The sequence below is a fragment of the Penicillium taxi genome, assembly GCF_028828555.1.
Source record: "Penicillium taxi strain IBT 34144 chromosome Unknown utg000004l_segment0_segment0, whole genome shotgun sequence".
Classification (NCBI taxonomy): Eukaryota; Fungi; Ascomycota; class Eurotiomycetes; order Eurotiales; family Aspergillaceae; genus Penicillium; species Penicillium taxi.
Genome location: NW_026643206.1, coordinates 5609493 through 5627866, shown reverse-complemented (window position 1 = coordinate 5627866; position 18374 = coordinate 5609493). Strand labels below are relative to the sequence as shown.

The 18374-nt window shown below is 47.2% G+C and overlaps 6 protein-coding genes across 6 annotated transcripts; 2 read left to right on the top strand and 4 right to left on the bottom strand.

The window, feature by feature from the left end:
- Nucleotides 1-385: 385 nt before the first annotated feature.
- Nucleotides 386-2618, top strand: N7495_006977 (fungal specific transcription factor domain-containing protein; the record flags this gene model as incomplete). Its single annotated transcript, XM_057209628.1, has 3 exons — nt 386-484; nt 610-1130; nt 1211-2618. 3 exons carry the CDS (start codon nt 386-388, stop codon nt 2616-2618), a joined length of 2028 nt encoding a protein of 675 aa, XP_057063402.1.
- Nucleotides 2619-2864: 246 nt separating this feature from the next.
- N7495_006976 (uncharacterized protein) lies at nt 2865-10959 on the bottom strand (the record flags this gene model as incomplete). The annotated part of the gene is made up of 2 exons (XM_057209627.1): nt 2865-4185; nt 4337-10959. The coding sequence occupies 2 exons, from the start codon at nt 10957-10959 to the stop codon at nt 2865-2867; spliced, it is 7944 nt and encodes a 2647-aa protein (XP_057063401.1).
- A 464-nt stretch (nt 10960-11423) lies between these two features.
- Nucleotides 11424-13006, top strand: N7495_006975 (uncharacterized protein; the record flags this gene model as incomplete). Its single annotated transcript, XM_057209626.1, has 4 exons — nt 11424-11599; nt 11677-12017; nt 12072-12568; nt 12638-13006. 4 exons carry the CDS (start codon nt 11424-11426, stop codon nt 13004-13006), a joined length of 1383 nt encoding a protein of 460 aa, XP_057063400.1.
- A 1040-nt stretch (nt 13007-14046) lies between these two features.
- Nucleotides 14047-14658, bottom strand: N7495_006974 (uncharacterized protein; the record flags this gene model as incomplete). The annotated part of the gene is made up of 1 exon (XM_057209625.1): nt 14047-14658. One exon carries the CDS (start codon nt 14656-14658, stop codon nt 14047-14049), a length of 612 nt encoding a protein of 203 aa, XP_057063399.1.
- A 77-nt stretch (nt 14659-14735) lies between these two features.
- On the bottom strand, nt 14736-15287 carry N7495_006973 (uncharacterized protein; the record flags this gene model as incomplete). The annotated part of the gene is made up of 2 exons (XM_057209624.1): nt 14736-14774; nt 14988-15287. The coding sequence occupies 2 exons, from the start codon at nt 15285-15287 to the stop codon at nt 14736-14738; spliced, it is 339 nt and encodes a 112-aa protein (XP_057063398.1).
- A 1757-nt stretch (nt 15288-17044) lies between these two features.
- On the bottom strand, nt 17045-17977 carry N7495_006972 (uncharacterized protein; the record flags this gene model as incomplete). The annotated part of the gene is made up of 1 exon (XM_057209623.1): nt 17045-17977. The coding sequence occupies one exon, from the start codon at nt 17975-17977 to the stop codon at nt 17045-17047; it is 933 nt and encodes a 310-aa protein (XP_057063397.1).
- Nucleotides 17978-18374: the final 397 nt, after the last annotated feature.

The window sequence follows — 18374 nt, the reverse complement described above, 5'->3', positions numbered from 1 at the left end:
ATCATATGCTTTAGCGTGAGATCCATTTTCCCATTCCAACCCGATAAGTGCGCTCCGAGTTCCGACATCTCCGTCTATGCAGTCCACGTTCCTCTGCCCTTCCTCGAGTCCTGTTTTCAGAGAAAATCATTTCTAATGCAGAATCTGCCCCAGCCACAGCAGTCTCAACAGCCACAACAGCTACAGTCGCAGCCACTGCCCCAGCCACCGCGACGCAGACGCGCAAGACCGGCCTTCTCATGTCGAGAATGTCGTCGCCGCAAAATCAGATGCAATCATAATAATCCATGTGAGCACTGTTTAAAACACAAGACTCAGTGTATTTACAAACCATTTAGCCCGGAGGCCGAGTCAAACACTCAAACCAACGGGTTAGGTGGTCCCAATGCGGAGTTTCAACGTGATGATCGTCTGGGAAGGTCACCTTCAAGCCCGGAGCAATCAGCCCATGGTAGTCCAGCTTCCCAGCATCTCAACCACCTTGGTGGGTCGATGAACATACATCGTTCTGTAGAACTGCCTCCTCAGACTACTTACTCACCTGGAACCCGGCCCATGCTATCGTCATTGGCATCTCCAGCCCAACATGCCTTAAGACCATCGATACAGGTCCAAACTGGCATCAGGCAACGATTACCTGAGACTGGCCAGAATGGTGGATCTCATATCCGTGATCTTATGCAACGAGTCCAGAAACTGGAGGAATCTTCGATTAGTGGATCCCAGACTGAAGGTAGCCCGAAGTTTAGGGCACGCTACGAGGGAAGCCAGCCCTCTGTAAGTCGGCCGTCGCCAGCGGACACGCAAGAGTGGCAAACAGTTTTGAATAAATCAAGAGACTGGGGCAGGAGTCGCTGGACAGGTGCAGCGAAAGAGTTTTCCGTTGTAATTGCCTGCTACAGCGCTATCATAGAAAAAGGAACCAATGACCGCTCGCTGCAAAGCTCCGAAGTCTTGGAAGTGATTTCAGAAGCAGGAAATTTTCTTCGCAAATGCAAAAATAGAGCCAAGGCCATGAAAATTGGCCGCCCAACCAGAGGTCTCCCGTCCCCTGACCTTGGATTTTTGGTCCCCTCTCGTGAAATGTCGGATGTCATGGCTACTCTCTACGTGGAATCATTTGAACCAACGTATGTCTTCAATCTGTTTTCCCCCTCATCTAAGACCGTCACCTGCGGTCTCAGTTTCTATATTCTAACTGGTGACGTAGACTTCGATTACTTCACATCCCGACCTTCTGGGCCGAGTACCAAAAGTTTTGGGGTAACCCTGATGGGGCCCCACAAAGTACACGCCTCAAGATTCTTTTAGTCGTTGGCATAGGGTCTTGCCTGTATGACCATGGAGACCGAGCTGCGGCACTCTGCAATATTGAATTGGTCCATCAGTGGATATACTCTGCACAGACCTGGCTTTCAGGCCCATTGGAAAAGGATCGCCTGGATATTTCCGGATTGCAAGTGTATTGTTTGGCCATTTTGGCTCGGCAAGTATTTTCTATTGGAGGAGATATGATTTGGATTTCAACGGGATCGCTGGTCCATACGGCCATGCAAATTGGGTTGCACCGTGACCCTAAACATCTCCCAGAGATGCCAGTGATGGAGGCTGAGCTTCGCCGGAGACTATGGTACACCGTTCTTGAATTGGTCATTCAGTCGTCCTTGGATTCTTGGATGCCACCACGGATTTCCTTTGATGAGTTTGACACCGAGCCACCTTCAAATTTTAATGATGACCAACTGCATGAGTCCACGATAGACCCCCAGCCCCATCCAAAAAACATATTCACTGCTACTTCAGTACAAATCGCCTTGATTGAGTCGATGCCAACACGTCTTCGGATTGTCCAAGCTCTTAATGGATTGAAGTCTGATGTCTCATATGAGCTAGCCCTGGAACTAACCTCTGATCTACTAGATTGCCTCCAAATCCGTGGTAGCCTAGTCAAGGGCGGCGGTGGGTCGTCCGCCTTCCATCGAAATTTCTTCGATTATCTCGTTCGCAGGTTCATGATTCCGCTACACTACTCCTTCAGCAACCAGGCACGCACAAACCCATTATATCACTACTCGCTCAAAGTCAGTCTTGATGCCGCCCTTGCCATAGTATCACCAGAGGTGGACGATAGATTTTCCAGGCTCATGGCAACTGGTGGTGGATTATTTCGAGAAGGAATTAGATGTGCCACTTCAGCAATTAGCCTTGAGCTTCTCGCTCATGTCGAAACACAGCGCCTCAATGGCACGCTGCACCGAACTGTCCAGTACCGAGAATTTCTCAAGCAGACCGTTTTCGATCTTATAGGCATGTCAGAAGAGCGTATACGGCAGGGTGAAACGAATGTGAAAAATCACATGTTTTTGAGGATGATTCTCGCTCAGGCCGTGGCTGTGGAGATGGAGGCCCCGGTTGAACTTCAAGTTGCCCTGGCCGCGAGGGAAAGTTTAGAACTATGCAACGATCTCTTAAAGACGAGAGAAGATACCAGCTCGATACCATCGCCGGATGATTTAGCACTCTCTGGGATGGATGGTATCCAGGCATTCGACGGGCTGGGGACGGATGTTGGCTGGGAATCCTTTTTCCCAATTGCAAGATTTGGTCCTTATATGTAAACTGAGATGATTAATATGGTCTGGCGGTTTCGACCAAGTTCAAATAATGTTCCTCATATTTCTAACTATTTACCCAGGTGATCTTTGAAGCGAATACAGCTGTAATTTAAACTATGTGATTTGCAACGACTATGTGGATGTAGTGGTAGGTATTTTGATGTAAAATAATAACCTTTGAATTCCCGAACATTATATATTTTAAATGCTTTATTAGTCGCTTATATATCCATGCGTGCTCGACACTGCTTAAGCAAGAAAGCATGTATCCTTCCAACTCTGCACAAACAATCTGATCAAGTTCTCATCCACTGGCCCCATCTTCGCCAGTGTTGGAGAATGCTCTCGCGCATGGGCTGTTCCCATCAAAAGACCCCCACAGCTCATACGAATGAACCCAGAGTCCAAGAAATCAACGAGCAAATGAGCAGGATTTTTCCCCTGAGGACCATTATCCTCCAGTCGTGGCCAATGCCTCACTTGATTGACCCACTCATCGAACGGAAGAAGAGAGGTTCCAGTCTCAAGCCTGGGAATATTCATCTCTTCAGCGATGATATCAAGTGTTTCACCCCACGACTGCCGTACGGGATTTTCAATATGGTAGATCGGATACAGCGCAATATCATGCGGTTGCGTTAAGATATCAAGCAGTCCGCGCGCCATAATATCTGCTGGAGTCCAACCCATAGTCCCTGGCAGATCCGGCATGGCACCCAGAGTTTGCGACGATTTAAACATGAATGGAACATGCTCCATTGGATTCCAATAGCCGTTGATCGCACTTCCGGCAATCTGACCTAGGCGCACAGCGGTAGCTCTGAAACGGTCTGGATACTGGTGTAGGGTGGAATCAAGCATCCGCTCACAGATATACTTTGCCTCACCATATCCCGTAGGGAGAACGCTGGTGATTGGGACACGATCTTCCGGTACAACAGGTCTGCCTGTCTGCAAAGGATGATGACCGATGGTGGCAATTGATGAGATAAATTCAAAGGTAACAGGGTTACTTTTGGGACTGCTGGAACTGATGTCTCGCGCAAATTTAAGCATGTTCGCCATTATTCTCAGTTGAGACTCAAATCGATGTACATGCCATTTTGAGTGCATGAGCCAGGCGCTGTGTATGATGTGTGTTACATCGTTGAGAAGTGAATAGTAGTCGGCTTCGAGTAGACCCAGTGTCGAGGACTCTGCAGATAAATCTGTCTCGAATACATCAATTTTGGCAAGTGAATCTGGCGGGAGATCTATGCCTCTCTTGTGAAGAGCTTGTATCTGCCTCTCTCGTGGCTTCTGTTGCTTTCCTGGTCGATTGAGGCATATCACTCGTGCCACGTCTGTTCGGACAGCTGCTTCTGCTACCAAATGAGCGCCCAACCCTCCAGTGCCTCCGGTAATTAAAATTCCCTTTGTATCAATACGACCTTGAGTAATTTCAGTAGGACTTTGAAGTATGGCAGCGTCAAAGTTCTGGGTAAAATTACGGACATATTTGGCGACCATTTCCTCACGGGCTACGAAGTTTGGCAAAAGGCCTGACTGAAGCTGGTTTGTAACTGGCAGCCTAGGGGGAGGGCCTGAGAATAGTTCGTATCTACGGATTCAGAGTGTTAGAATGTACAATATAATTCAATGTGTCTATATAGACTGTAGCCAGATAAATGCCGGCAAAATAGCAAAGAAAATGCCATTTTCGAAGCTCAAATCTGACTTACGGATTTGTAGAATCAGCGACAGCGATGATAACCTTCTGGATCTCGCTCTCTGGCGTATCACCATCCGTCCAGTCTACATGGCCAAATCCGGAATTCTGGAGATCCCTCTCCCATCTCGATTCATGCGTTAAAGCATGCTTTCGACCGTCGTCAAAGAGCCACCAACCCTCGAACAGGCCAAAGATCAAATCAACCCAATATGGTGTGCGGGTCATTTCCATAAGAAGAAGGAAGCCATCCGAGCGCAGTGCCTTCCGCACATTCCTCGCACTGACACACAGTGACTTAGTGGCATGCACCGCGTTACTCGCAAGTACAAAATGCTGAGTTCCCTCTAGCTCCGTCGCTGGACTTTTCTCAATGTCATGAGCGCGAAACTTCATCCACGGGTACTGCTTGCCCCATTTCTTCCGCGCTGTAGCTACTAGAGATGGCGCTAGGTCTGTGAAAGTATACTCCACTGGGACCCCTAGTTGTGCTAAGAGTGGCACTATGCGCTTCGTCGTGCCGCCAGTACCGGCACCCATTTCCAAGATACGCAGTGGTTGGCCATCACTGATGCCATTGCCATCGTTTAAGTACCTGAGCTTTTCGCACAGTCGCGTGAAAAAATCCTCCATCGTTGAGATTAGAACTCGGTTTAGTGGCCAATCGGCGTACCAGCGGCCGACAAGGTCTCGACCTTCGGGGCTGCCAAATATGAGCTTGACACCGTCCGTGGAACCAGAGAGTACTCGCTCGAGGTTCTCGCCGGCGTAGTAGGTGAGTTTGTTAGCCTCTTGCTGGTCAGGGTAATCTCGAAGGAGCTCCTCATATAGCTCCTTGCTATGACGGTGTGGAAGTGGTACTGCAGTTCGGGTGATGATTGTACCATCCAGCTTGATGATCTGAGTCTCAGCTTCAAGCATCTCATAAAGATACGTGACGAAGTGTTTGTGTTCTTTGACGTGTGGGATGCGAGAAAGCTGTTCGCCCGGTCGGGCAGCTCCAAATCCAGAACCAAGATTTTCAAACGTCTCGATAGTAAGTGCAACTGTCAGCTCGTTCTGAAGCGGCAAGGCTCGGGCAACATAGTCTGTCTGGTTCATCTCGGCAACGCGGGTATCCGTCAATTGTTTGGACTCATTGAAGGCCTCCATCACAGTTGCCAAGGGAAGTGAAAGTTCTCCTGGTATTTTGTCCAGCTCCTCCTTCATATCGGAATCTGTACCAGCTGTACCAAAACTGGCGCTGCTCAGTCCCATTGCACCGTCTGGAGCAGACATAATGCTAGGCACGTCACTCTCAGACTCCTCAGTCGAATAATCGCCTGACTCGGGACTAGATTTTGTGGTGATGCCCAAGGCTCCGGCAACACATTTTATTAAACCAGGCATGTCATGAACCATGATGATCTCGTCTTGCGGCAGCCTCACCTTTAAAGTTGATTCAATCTCATTAACCATCTCCATTCCCGCCAGAGAGTCGATGCCAAGGTCAGCTAGTTCGCTGTTATCTTTTACCTCTGATATCTCCAAGCCAGAGAGGTCTGCGATAACTGCTTTCAATTTCATGACAAGCTCCTGGAGCGCAGTTTCACTCTGTAGCGGTAGCTTCTCTCGTTTTGCTGTCTGCTGCAACTGAGGGTAGGGCTGATGACCACCATTTATCATGCTCGGAATCTCAGCAGACATTGACTTATCAATCGAGGGAATCACCGTCACGATGTTCGATGGCACTTGAGCCATTTGTGAAGCTTCAGTCAAGGAAAGAAGCAGTTTCTCCATGGAAGTCTTTGGTATTTTCACATAGGCAATACCAAGAATAACCTCAACAAGAGCGCCATCGGCGGCATCAAATACGAATACATCAGTCAAGGACAGTTGATCAGACGGCCGATTGTGGACAGCAAACACATTGAAATTTTCTGGCCGTTTGGCAGCTGGATGTGCTCTGATCCACTGATCAATGCCATTAGCAAGATAGACATAATTTGGCGCTCTGTTGGTCATACAGTTGATCCAGAGGCCACCTAGTTGACAGAATGTGTCGGCCAGATGGGGATCAAATAGCAGCTCAGTGTCATGGTTGAGACGAACAACTTGGCCAGCAGTGTGATTATCCCTGACAACAAACTTCTGCATTCCGCGGAATTCCTCGCCATAATCCACAATCTCGGAGAAAATGTTGTAGATGCTTCGGTTGCCAAGAACTTCATCAACACCCGCGCTCTGTAGTAATCCAACCGCGCGATCGTGTCCGAAAAACCGCTCGAACCGTTTCAACTGACGTTTCAGAGATGGGTCATCGGGGCTGTTGAGAGCAACTTTGCCAATGGTATGCATCGTACGCTTCTGCTGCTTGCACGCATTCACAGTGCTGTATACCTCAAATCGCCATTCAGCATTCCCTGATACCTCCTCACTGATCTCAATCCAAGTCGTACGTGCCCGGTTGGCACAGACAGGTGATTTGTACTCCACGTCTTGAATCTGCGGCTGATGCTGCACGGTCTTATACTCAGGATGGAGCATGTTGATTGCATCAACCACAAAGCTGATTTGTAGGGTGGCTGACAATATTGGAGCAGTCTTCATCGTCACATGCCCCGAGAGGAGCTGTTGGTATTTCTCTGTCGCCGTATGAATCTGGAACTGCGCTTGCTTGCGTGCCGCACCATCCGTGTATCCCATGAAGGTCAGTGGCCCTTCGGGCTGCTTCTCCTCTGCAGAAGCCCCTTCAGCTTTCGCATCTATGAGTGTCGTTAACGCCTTTGAGGATACCTTCAGATCCATCCAGTGGCGGCTGTTTGGATCGAACTGGTACGGAGGCAGAAACAAATGCTTAAGATCCGCTTGATGACCTTGGACTTTGTGATGGGCCCAATGTTGAACAGGTAGATGGTTTTTCCAGAGAGATACAGTAGTATCAGTCAGCTTGTTCCACCCGTCATCACAATTGGCAATATTCACACTATGGAAAGAATATGTGCCATTAGTATCTGATAGTGCGCGAGCGGTCATTGAAGTTATTGTTGAGTTGGCACCAGCCTCAAGGAAAATGCAAGGTGAGGAGGAATTCTGCTGTCCCAGGCGCTTTATTGCATGGTGAAAGAATACAGGACTGCGCATGTGACTTGCCACAAACTCTGGTGTCAGTTCTGCTGCATTTGTGGCATTTTCAGTAGCTAGCTCGAGGGGAATGACAGGCTTCCGGAAGTTCAAAGCTCTGGCACTATACTCAAGTTGGTCATATATTGTGTCAACAAGCACAGAATGGAACGCATTCGTGACTTGTAGCCGCTTAGATTTGATGCCATTCTGGCTTTCCAGTTGAGCAGCCACAGCATCAATGGCCACGGCTGGACCTGCAAGCGTGAAGCTGCGCGGTCCATTATAGCAAGCAATGCTGGCCGGTTTGTCGGAATGCTTCGCGTTAGCATTAGCCAATATTTCTTGTATATTGCTTAGATCACCCTCAACAGCCATCATGGCTCCCTTATCAGTGCCCCAGGCGTCCCGAACTAATGTAGCCCGTCGCACAATCATTTTCACTGTCTCTTCGATCGATAGGATCTCCGATACGCAAAGGGCTGTCAGTTCACCAAAACTATGGCCAACCAGTGCGGTTGGGCGAATTCCAGAGTCTATCCAGCTACGCGCACATGCGTACTGCATGGCAAATAGTACTGTTTGCAGTTGGACTGTGTCGACAATAGGAGTGCGTTGGAAGATAGCAGGGAAAATGCTAGGACATCCAATTGTCTGAATGATGGTATCGACGCGGTCAAGATAGCTGCGTAGGATGGCCATATTATGGTATAATCGTGGGTCAAGACCGATAAAAGAAGATATCTGGCCCCCGAAACATAATATAACAGTCGGTATAGTTGTTGGCTTTCCGGAGAAGACGTGCTCGTCATCGTCAGACTGTATGAATGCAGCCAGCTTCCTATCTAGATCATCAAAAGATTGAGCGGAGAAAATCATGCTCGATTTCAAGTTTCGATTACTCTGATATGCAAGGTTGAATGATAGATTGGCGAGAGATGTACCAGTTGATCGATCAACAAACTTTCGGAAGGCGTGAGCATTGCGGTATAGAGCTTTCATGTCAAATCCACTGAGCCAGAATGGATATTTGACATCAGACAGAGTCATCTCTGAGACAGCCTCCGGAACGTTGCGACTCGGCGCTTGCAGTATAATTGCAGATGCATTTGAGCCCGAGGCACCATAGTTGTTAATGAGTGCAGCTCGAACGTCAGCAACCCATGGCTGTGCCTTGGTTGGAACAAACATCCGATCGGCTGGAGATGCCTTTAGGGCTGGGTTCATGGCGTTGAAGCTAGCTTGTGGTGGCAGAATACCCTTGTTCATCATGAGTAGGACTTTGATTAAACTAATCACACCTGAGGTACACTCCATGTGACCAACGAGGCCCTTGACAGAGCTCACCATCAGTTCTTTCCCCGGCCCCCGGTTTGGTCCTCCAAGGGCCAGACGGATGCTGTCGTATTCAGCGGGATCACCAACAGCCGTTCCGGTGCCATGAGCTTCAACCACAGAAATCTGCGATGGCCTAACTTTGGCTTTGGTCATAACCCTTGTGAACAGATCTTTTAAAGATGTTGTATTAGGCACGAAAATGGGAGTGCAGTTCTGGTTCTGCTGAACTTCAGTTGCGGCAATAACACCCAGTATAGGGTCTCCATCGGCAACTGCCTTGCTCATCTTCTTCAAGAAGACAGCGCCGACACCTTCACCTCGACAATACCCGTCAGCTTTGGAATCAAACGGCTTGCATTGGCCTGTAGGACTCAAGAAAGACCCGGCGGCCAAGTTCTGAAACCACTCTGCAGAAGTCATAATATGCGACCCTCCTGCAAGTGCCGCTTCACACTCTCCAGATAAAATCGATTGGCATGCCTGATGCACAGCTACCAGGGATGAGCTACAAGCTGTATTTATAGTGAGACCTGGCCCTGTCCAACCAAAGAAATGAGAAACTCTGCCAGATATAAAACCCTGCAAGTTACCAGTAGCCGTGAAAGCATTTGCTGCATGGCTGGCCACATTGTTGTCATAGTCTCCCAAGCAAACACCCACAAAACAGCCAACTCTGGCATCACGGCTGATCTTTTCCTGCTGGAAGTACCCGCTTTGCTCAACAGCTTGGTATGCCACTTGTAGAATGTGTCTCTGCTGCGGATCCGTTGAGGCAGCCTCACGAGCACTCTTCTTGAAGAATTGGTGGTCAAATTGGTCGTGCCCATCCACAAGATTGGCGTACCATTTGCGCTTCATGTTGGCATCGGCAGAAGTGCGGAACACGGTATCTTCAAATGAAAACCGATCAGCCGATTTCGATCCCGGGCTGATTTCACGATGCTGTGATTCGCCTGATACTAGTAACTTCCAAAACTCATCCAGGTTATTGGCTCCAGGAACTTTGCATGACATTCCCACGACTGCAATGTCGCTATCAAGCCAAATACGGTCAGATCGCCGGCTTTTGGTCCCTTGGTCGGTAAAATTGATTACTCGCATGATTGGGCTGCCTTCTAATGGAAGAGATAAGGGTATACTGCGCTCAGGGCCGAAGTCAAAGACATCGACTTGAGAATTCTCACTTTTTGCCCGAATAGTAGCGGAAAAGGCCTCATACCATTGAGGGGGCTCAACTAAAATGGAACGAAGTGCGTGCACATGGAGAGGGCCTTCTGTCAATAAACTCGCGGTGCTATTGTTTGCCCGAGTAGATAAATTGAGCAATGATGCATCTGGGAGTTTGAAGTCTGCATGACGCTCGCAGAACGTGTTCAAATCCTCAATGAACCCAAGATTATCGTTACAATGAAAGCGCCCGTACAGACTTAGCTCTGAAACGCTAATTCCAGCGGCCTGTAGCCGATGTACTAGCTGGGTTATAGTGTCGGCACAGCTGGTTATGGTTGCGCGGTTCTCATCAAAATAAACCGAGATGTATGCTCGCGCTGAGGAAGGGCTTGGCTGCTCTTGGAACTCTTCCAAAATTTGGGTCATCTCTCTGTGCGCCTCAACAGAGGCCCAGGCAACACTAAGAGATTTAGACCTTCCCTTACCCAGGACGGCATCCTGACTATCAATCACCAAGCCGACGAGGAGACCCAAACGGATAGCTGTAGCACCATATCGCTGAAACTCGGATTTGTTGTGTGCACTCGACACGGCAAATGCACTCAATAGTCCGGTACACAAGCCTAGAGTTTCTCCGTAGCGAGATTTGACATCCTCATGTTCAAGGCCTTCCTGTTGCAAAAATTTGGTGTATTGGGCCAATTGGTTCATGATCACAAGAGGAATCAATAAAGTATTCGGTAGAGTCAATTCTGTGTCCACGGAACGACTGGTGGTAAATATTTCATTGAAGTTGATCAACTGCTTGATTGCGCTGCTTCCTGTGGCCTGATGAAGTGTGGGCAATGCCGCCAGGGCTGTTTTGCAAGCTTCTGGGAGTGATTCGAAAACATCCACAAGCCAAATATTGTCTTCGATTTCGGTGATTGATTTGCGCAATCGCTCAAACGACGATTTATCGAATGATAGTGCGAGTGACCCCCATAGGAGAATGCTAGGGGTCAACCCAGTGTTCTGTTGTGTCATGTTGAATTTGTTGTAGACGGTTGAAAGATAGTTAATTCTTATTATCTATAGATCTGTTGAAGGAAGAGCAGTTAAAAACAATATTCAATCTACTATCTAGGTAGCTTCTCATATTCATTTCTCATGTCATTCACGGTCATTCGACTGGAGATTATTCTCTCACTGCAGCATGCATAGATGTAAGCGCTAGCCCTATTTTCTCACTCCTGCCACATTTTGCCCTATCATAAACTCGGGGACTATTTTATTTCGGAAAGTTTTCTTTCTACTCTCCGTTGTCAACTTCTCATGCTATACTCCGGTCCCTTGGGCTATCTGGAGCGACTAAGCCGGTGTCGTCCTTCTCTCGGTTTCTTTTTCAAAGGCTCAAATATTTTTCCATCTTTGCCCTCCCATAGAATTAGATACACACGTTAATTCCAAAGCCCCAAGTCCACAATACTATTTGAGAAATCTACTTCATCATGGCTATCAAACTTGAAAGCGCTGCTGAGCCACAAATTGCTATCGTCGGGGGTGGAATTGTGGGTGTGATTCTCGCCCTCGGACTTGTTCGACAGAATATTTCGGTTCATGTGTATGAACAGGCTGCTGGCTTCCGAGAGATTGGGGCCGGCATTGCTTTTTCAGCATGCGCCCGGTACTGCAGTTAGTACTTCCCCGTTGATCAATGGGTAGTTGTAGCAACTAGTTATACTGAATTTCGCTGACTCAGAGCCACGCAAAAGTGGACCTCATGGATCCTGTGATTACCGAAGCCTTGGGACGGTGCGGTGCCGTTTTAATATCGGATGAAGATAAGGAAGATGACTACCTGCGCTGGATTGATGGATATAACCAGTATCACACTGATGACTCCACCTATCAGAAGCCGCTGGCTCAAATAGGAGGTGCCGGTTTCAAAGGCTGCCGACGGGACCAGTTTCTAGAAGAACTTGCCAAAGATATGCCGCCAGATGTGATCGAGTTTAGCAAGCGGCTAGAGGGGCTTGAAAAGAGAGAAGATGGAAAGATAACTCTCACTTTCTCCGATGGGACCAGTGCGGATGTCGATGCCGGTATGTGAAATTTCTCAGAACTATCCGTCAACTGAATCTGACAGCACTACGTAGTGATTGGCTGTGACGGTGTCAAATCATGTGTGCGCAAATTTATGTTTGGTGCAGATCATGAGGCTTCAATCGCCCAGTACACGCATAAAACGGCCTACCGGGGCCTAGTTCCACTAGATCTTGCAACTAAAGTTCTAGGAGAGTGGAAGGCAAACAACTTTCATCATCACGTTGGCCCCGGTGCTCACATAACGCACTACCCAGTGGCAAACCACAAGGTGCTTAACGTGGTTGTCTTTCTGTCAGACCCAGAACCATGGTTTGATTCAAGTAGTATGATAGCAGAGGGTACGCGAGACCAGGTTGAGGCAGCGCTGAGTGGATGGCACCCGACAGTCCTTGGTCTGGTCAAACTCCTACCAGAAAAGTTGGTGACTTGGGGTTTATTTGATCTTGGGGACTTTCCATTGCCGCATTACAACGACGGCCGAGTTTGTCTTGCTGGGGATGCTGCGCATGCTTCTAGTCCACACCATGGAGCTGGGGCTTGTCTTGGGGTAAGCTGATATGTTGATTCATCTCTCTTTTTCCTAGCTCATAGCTGACGACTCGGTATATCATTACAGATTGAAGATGCACTTTGTCTGAACGTACTTCTAGGTCAAGTTCAGCAGGCACCCTTTGAGAGCAAGGGGACAGCTCTGGTAGCCGCATTTAAGACATTCGACTCTATGCGTCGACTACGTACCCAGTGGCTTGTAAACAGTAGTAGGCGAGTCTGTGACCTATATCACCAGTCCGAATGGGCTGACCCAAAGCGGCGGACTAAGGCCGAGACCTGTTTTGAAGAAATCAGGGACCGTTCATACAAAATTTGGCATTTTGATGCTGATAACATGGTAGAGCATGCTGTGGCTGAGTACAAGCAAAGATTTTCAGCTCTCGGGCATGGTAGTCTTCAGTTTGAAGATAACGAGGACAGCTACCACCTGTGATGATACCAGATACCAGATATGTTTTAGCACATCAATGCTGAGTCATTTGATTTCCATATTTCATCTCAATAAACCTTCCATCGATTTTCGTAAGGCTGCCACTAAGATATTTAATATATACAATAACACATACCTAGATACAATCTGTATTAGCTATTCTAGTCTATTTTACGTTATGACCTGGTCATTCCCCTATTGGTCTTAAGTTCTGTCTTGGAAGCACATTTTAAGGTTAATTTCCACCTGGGTATGTTCCCGAGCTCGCTCAAACTTCATTTAGTTACAATAACTATGTATCCTAACAAGGATGAATATTTTGGAATGGATACTGAGCCCCGCATGTGTAATTATAGACTCACGGCCTGGCTTTCTGGTTTTAGATCCATCCTAAATATAGGTGGAAACACTCGTATTGACTCTGTTACGTCGCATAAATTGACATCCACTTGAGATATCTAAATAAGCAATAAGAAGAGCCATTTTAGATATTAAGTGATTATAGATCAGGTGTTTACCCTGGGGCTGGAACTGGCCCACAGATTTCGGCCGAAACAATGCGGATATGAATGTACTTATACCCGAATATCCCCGCCTTGGCCCCGTTTTCTGGTCTCGGGGTAATCTTCACGGAGGTCGGAGATAATGCATGTAATTAGTAGCCGTTTCCGCAGATCTTCACGGAGCCGGGAGATCGGAGGTAAGTCATGTAATTAAGGTGAGAATTTTCATGGGGATTCTTAAGTCCAATACAATTAATAATGTGTCTTCGGAGACTCAGATATTGAAAAGGTGATTTGGCTGCTGATGTGAATCATGCATCATTTCCGCCATCCATTTGTATGAAATAAGTCTAAGCTCCAAAAGTTTTCCAATAAACCGAAATTGGTCTCACCTGGAGGCCCGAGGTACGAGATTCATGGATATCTTCTCTAACTATGATAAATCGCTCACTGAAATAAGAGATCAAGATATTGACAATAATCTTCCTTCCACCTATGTATGTGGAAAGTCGAATCAGAAACACCATTTTCCGAGGTCCACTATATTAGGGATGGTCTTCGCTCAGGCCTAGTACCCGACCCCTGATATCTCCTCAATGCCTTCATTGTGATTTGCAGTGTAGCAAGAAGTGACGTGATCTTATCGTCTTCAGTCCCAAACCCATTCATTGGTGGCGTTCCACTGAACGCACGTGGTCTTGAATGAGTATCATTCTTGGCAGATGGACTGGTAAGAATGCTCATCGGACTAGGGATATCAGGGCTGCCCCCATACTCGCTGGCAGCTTGTATCACCGGCTGACCCGCGATTTCCCAGACATGCTGCAGTGCAATGGTGATTGCGTTCAGTGCCCGTCGAACAACAACACCAATGATCTCGGCTTTTGCCTCTCCCATCAGCTCAAAGCTACCCACAGAAATAGCAACATCGTAGCATAGCTCGGCTTGATGGGAGTTAATGGTGCTGTTGAGTTTCTGCACTGCCAGTAACAGAATTCGAATGCTCATGGCAAACAAGAGCATGGCCTCTCGGTGATTTTCATCGTCGGCAGGGATCAACTCACTGCATCGCATTAGACATTGCCATGTCATCTTGGCAGTTTCCAGACCTTGCAGAACTAAGTCCGCTGATGGTCCAGCGGGTGTATGCATGCAAGATAGATTTTCTTGACTTTGGTCTGGAGAGAAGCGTAAATCTTCCAGGTCACACAGCAGTCGAGCTAGTTTCTTTATACATCCACAGCCGGTTTGTAGTCTCGGAAAAGGTTCTGATGTGGGTGATGAGAAATACATAGAAGGAAAGGACTCGGGTTTCACCGATCCATCTAATGAGAATATATGGGACTTCCTTTGCCCCAAATCACTTCCCGATAGTTTCCCATCAAAAATCTCTTGAGAATTCTGTACATAGGAATCGAGGCAGGAGTGTCAGTTCAGTAGATTGAGTAGCATGTCTGCGTTAAATGGGTTGCTAATCATACCTGACAAAAAAAAGCCTCATGACTCAAGTTCGAGTTGCTGTCTGAAATCATGGACTCGATGACACTTTCACTAAAATCAAGTAGGAGGTCGCGATCTTCTTCCCCGGGAGGACTATTGCATCCCTCAAATATCATCATAGTGTCGAATGCGCGATCCATGCCAATATCAAACTCAACCAGATTAAGCTCTGATTGGGGCAGTGGTTGACATTGCAATGGCTGCTGTCTATCTTCACTTCGCTGAGTAGTATCAGCACTATCATCCCGGGTCACTGTATGTCTTTCTTTGCTCAAACTCATGGATTCATGCATCAGAGTTCGTCTGTTTTTGCTGCCTTTCGGCCGACCAAGCTTATTGCTAGGGCTGTAATTGCATACTTTTTGTGCCCATTCACATGTCAAGCATGGACTTCCCCCTGTACAGCGGACTTTGGTCTGACGACATGAATCACAGGCAGAAAGAATTCGACTAGTCGATCTGTTTTTGTTTCGTCCGACTAATCTGGGTCTAAATTCGGCTGCGGTTCCTTGCTGGTAGTTTCTGGATGGAGATTGGCTGGGTATCTCAGTGGACATAGTGATTGGTATGAGAAGATATTTCTTCAGTTCAGTTATTATTCAGGCCTGGGGGATTACTCTGCAACCTTTATCTATGCTGAGAGCGTTCGGCCTTCTTTAGCCATTATATGCCATTACGCCTTGTCTCACGTTAGCTTAAATGCCATCAATTACGATGGTCGCTTAAAAAGTCCAGAATGTCGATCACTGTATGGAGGGCTCAGCTCTGAAAGATTTCAGGGTCCAATTCAGAGATATTGCATGCCGCTAATGCATAACCGGAATCAATAGCACATTATTAGTTGATATATCGCTGCAACATTCAGAAGTGGAAAATGTAGACGAGGTTGAAATATTGCTTCAGACATTAAGCTTCCATTAGAAGCCACATGTTTTGCTGAAACTGCAGACGTGTAAGGGCATTGAATTGAGATGTGTTATCATATGGCTGTGATTCGTGTTTTCGAACGTTAGAAGCGCTGTAAAGCCAGCTAAAAGCTTATTGTGCATCAAGTCCTAGAAAAACAGGGGGTGAAATTTGAACCATTTATTCCTAATAAAATTGATAATCCAATTCTCTAGCTATCCATTGATTCAAATGCTGACCTCTAACTGTCAGTAGTTCATTCGTACCTCCTACTAATATCATATGAATCGGTGAATCAGGTCTCACGGCCTGTAGGTGAACCCACAAAATTACTAACACATATCTCTTCTAGGTTTTCCCAAACCTCGTTTTTAGGTCCCAAATTTAGTATCTTTGAGGTGATATGCTTGAACGTCCTAGTTCGTCAACACGAGGCACTAGTCCCAGTACAGTTAGTACCATGCGGGATGTTCCGCACATAAACTTGAAATTTTCAGGGAAAGCGGGGAATCAAATGAAGTCAATAGCCAGAACAGCAAACTGATACCCTATTGGTAGATCTGGCCTTGTAAAAGATTAACAGATGGCGGTTTACCAACTTTTTTCCATGAGATGAGACAAGAGGTGGGGCTTAAAAGATGATTGATGAGGCTTAGTTAACTAGCAGGGGTGGGCTGACTCAGCCGCCACATCCGTTTTCCTTTCTCCGATATTTGCTAAACCCCGAGGTCCGTCCTGCATGTAGTGTCATCTCGTATTCGGATGTTCATCAACCTTGGAAGTTTATTTTTTTTCCTCTTTCGTTTATTCAGGGCGAATACAGTCGTTACGATCTACCTATGAGCATTGAATCCAAGAGATCAGATAATATAGAGTTTTTTAAAGGCAGCAAAGCAATCTTGGAAGATGTATTACTCGTATCAAAAAGGAATAATATTCATTCAAAGCTCAGAAACAATATTGGATAATAATCAATAATTCTTTCCAGGTTTTCCTCATGATCAAACCGGAATGAATTCTTCCATAACCAAGAAACGAACAGCCTATTTAACTAAGTACTTAGACCGAACAACTATTGGTCTGGAGTAAATTCTTCACGTGATTTATTAGCCTCCAAAACTAGTAATTTATCCTAAGCACAGATAGTGGGCAGTTTGAACCCATTATTCGACGTCTCGAAGAGTTGGCCCTCAGGGTTCAGCTTCTCGGAAACATAAGCTCGTTTGATAAATGGCTCAAGAATGCGCGCTGTGGAGGCTCGAATCGGGAACCTGACATTGCCACGCACGCGCTCAAGATACCGGTCCATCATAGGAACATAGTGGAGCCCAGCAGAAGCAAATCGCCGCAGCAAGTGCGCATTGGGCTGAGTCTCAAGATACTTCATGCATCGAACGTAGATCCAGCGCAGTTCTGCTTTGAGCTGTGTACGATTTCCCGCCACCGTCTCCGTCTTCTCACCCTGCAGGATACCCAGCGCCTCTTTGGCCATGTCCATGCTCAAGCACTGAGCAATAGAGGCAATCTCGAGTGCATTGTCCTCGACCCCTCCCGATACGAGGCCTTCAGTCGCCAGGATCAGAGCCGCACACCCAAGTGTATTTCCGGTAAGCACTCGGTACTGGGTCATGATTGTAGTCTTCGATCTCAGCAATCGGTACACTTCCGGGTCTACTTTCTCAAAGTACTGCGTGAGTATCTGTCGCCAAAGACACATCTCGACAAACTCGACTTCAGTCGGGAGCATACCCTCGCCGAGTAGGCCTTGGCGGCAGTCTTCCCAAGTGTGGCCAAGGAAGCGGTAGGTTCCGTCCAAAAAGGCTGCAGGGGGAATCTGGAAATCATCGGGAATGGCAGCGAAGGCGACATAAATCTGCTTCCAGTAGTCCTCTGGTCGCAGTGCTCCACCCCAGTGAACCCACCAGCTGAGAACGTCGCGCATGATGTACAGACTGACCTCATCTCTGTCGGTGTCGTTTTTACCGCTCATGATTGTGTAATCATCCGGGTGGACATCCGGTGCAGTCTCGAGATACTCATCAATACGCCGAACGACAGCTGCCATCTCGAAGCATGTACAAGGTGGAGGGGACGTATCCCCCACTGTTAAAAGTTAATCATATATTCTTTTTCGTGGATGTAAGGCAGATCTCCTACAGACAGAATACAAAGGCATCGCAGATTCACTGATCTCTACTCCATACCTGAAGCTGCCGTTTCTGCCAGTTTCAAAGAGATTATCCTTTGTAGATGAACGCTCAAAGTCGCAGATGTGCATGTTGTAGCGGATTGGAGAAGACCCGGCGACGTAGCCATCCCCAAAGTACGCTTTTATGGTTTCCCACATCTGCTTGGTCGTCATGTTGGTAGTCATATTGGTAGCTGTTGTAGGATGACAAGATGAAAACAGTTTCGAGATATGATCTTAGTATTATACGAGGCAATTGAATATTTACTTTGTG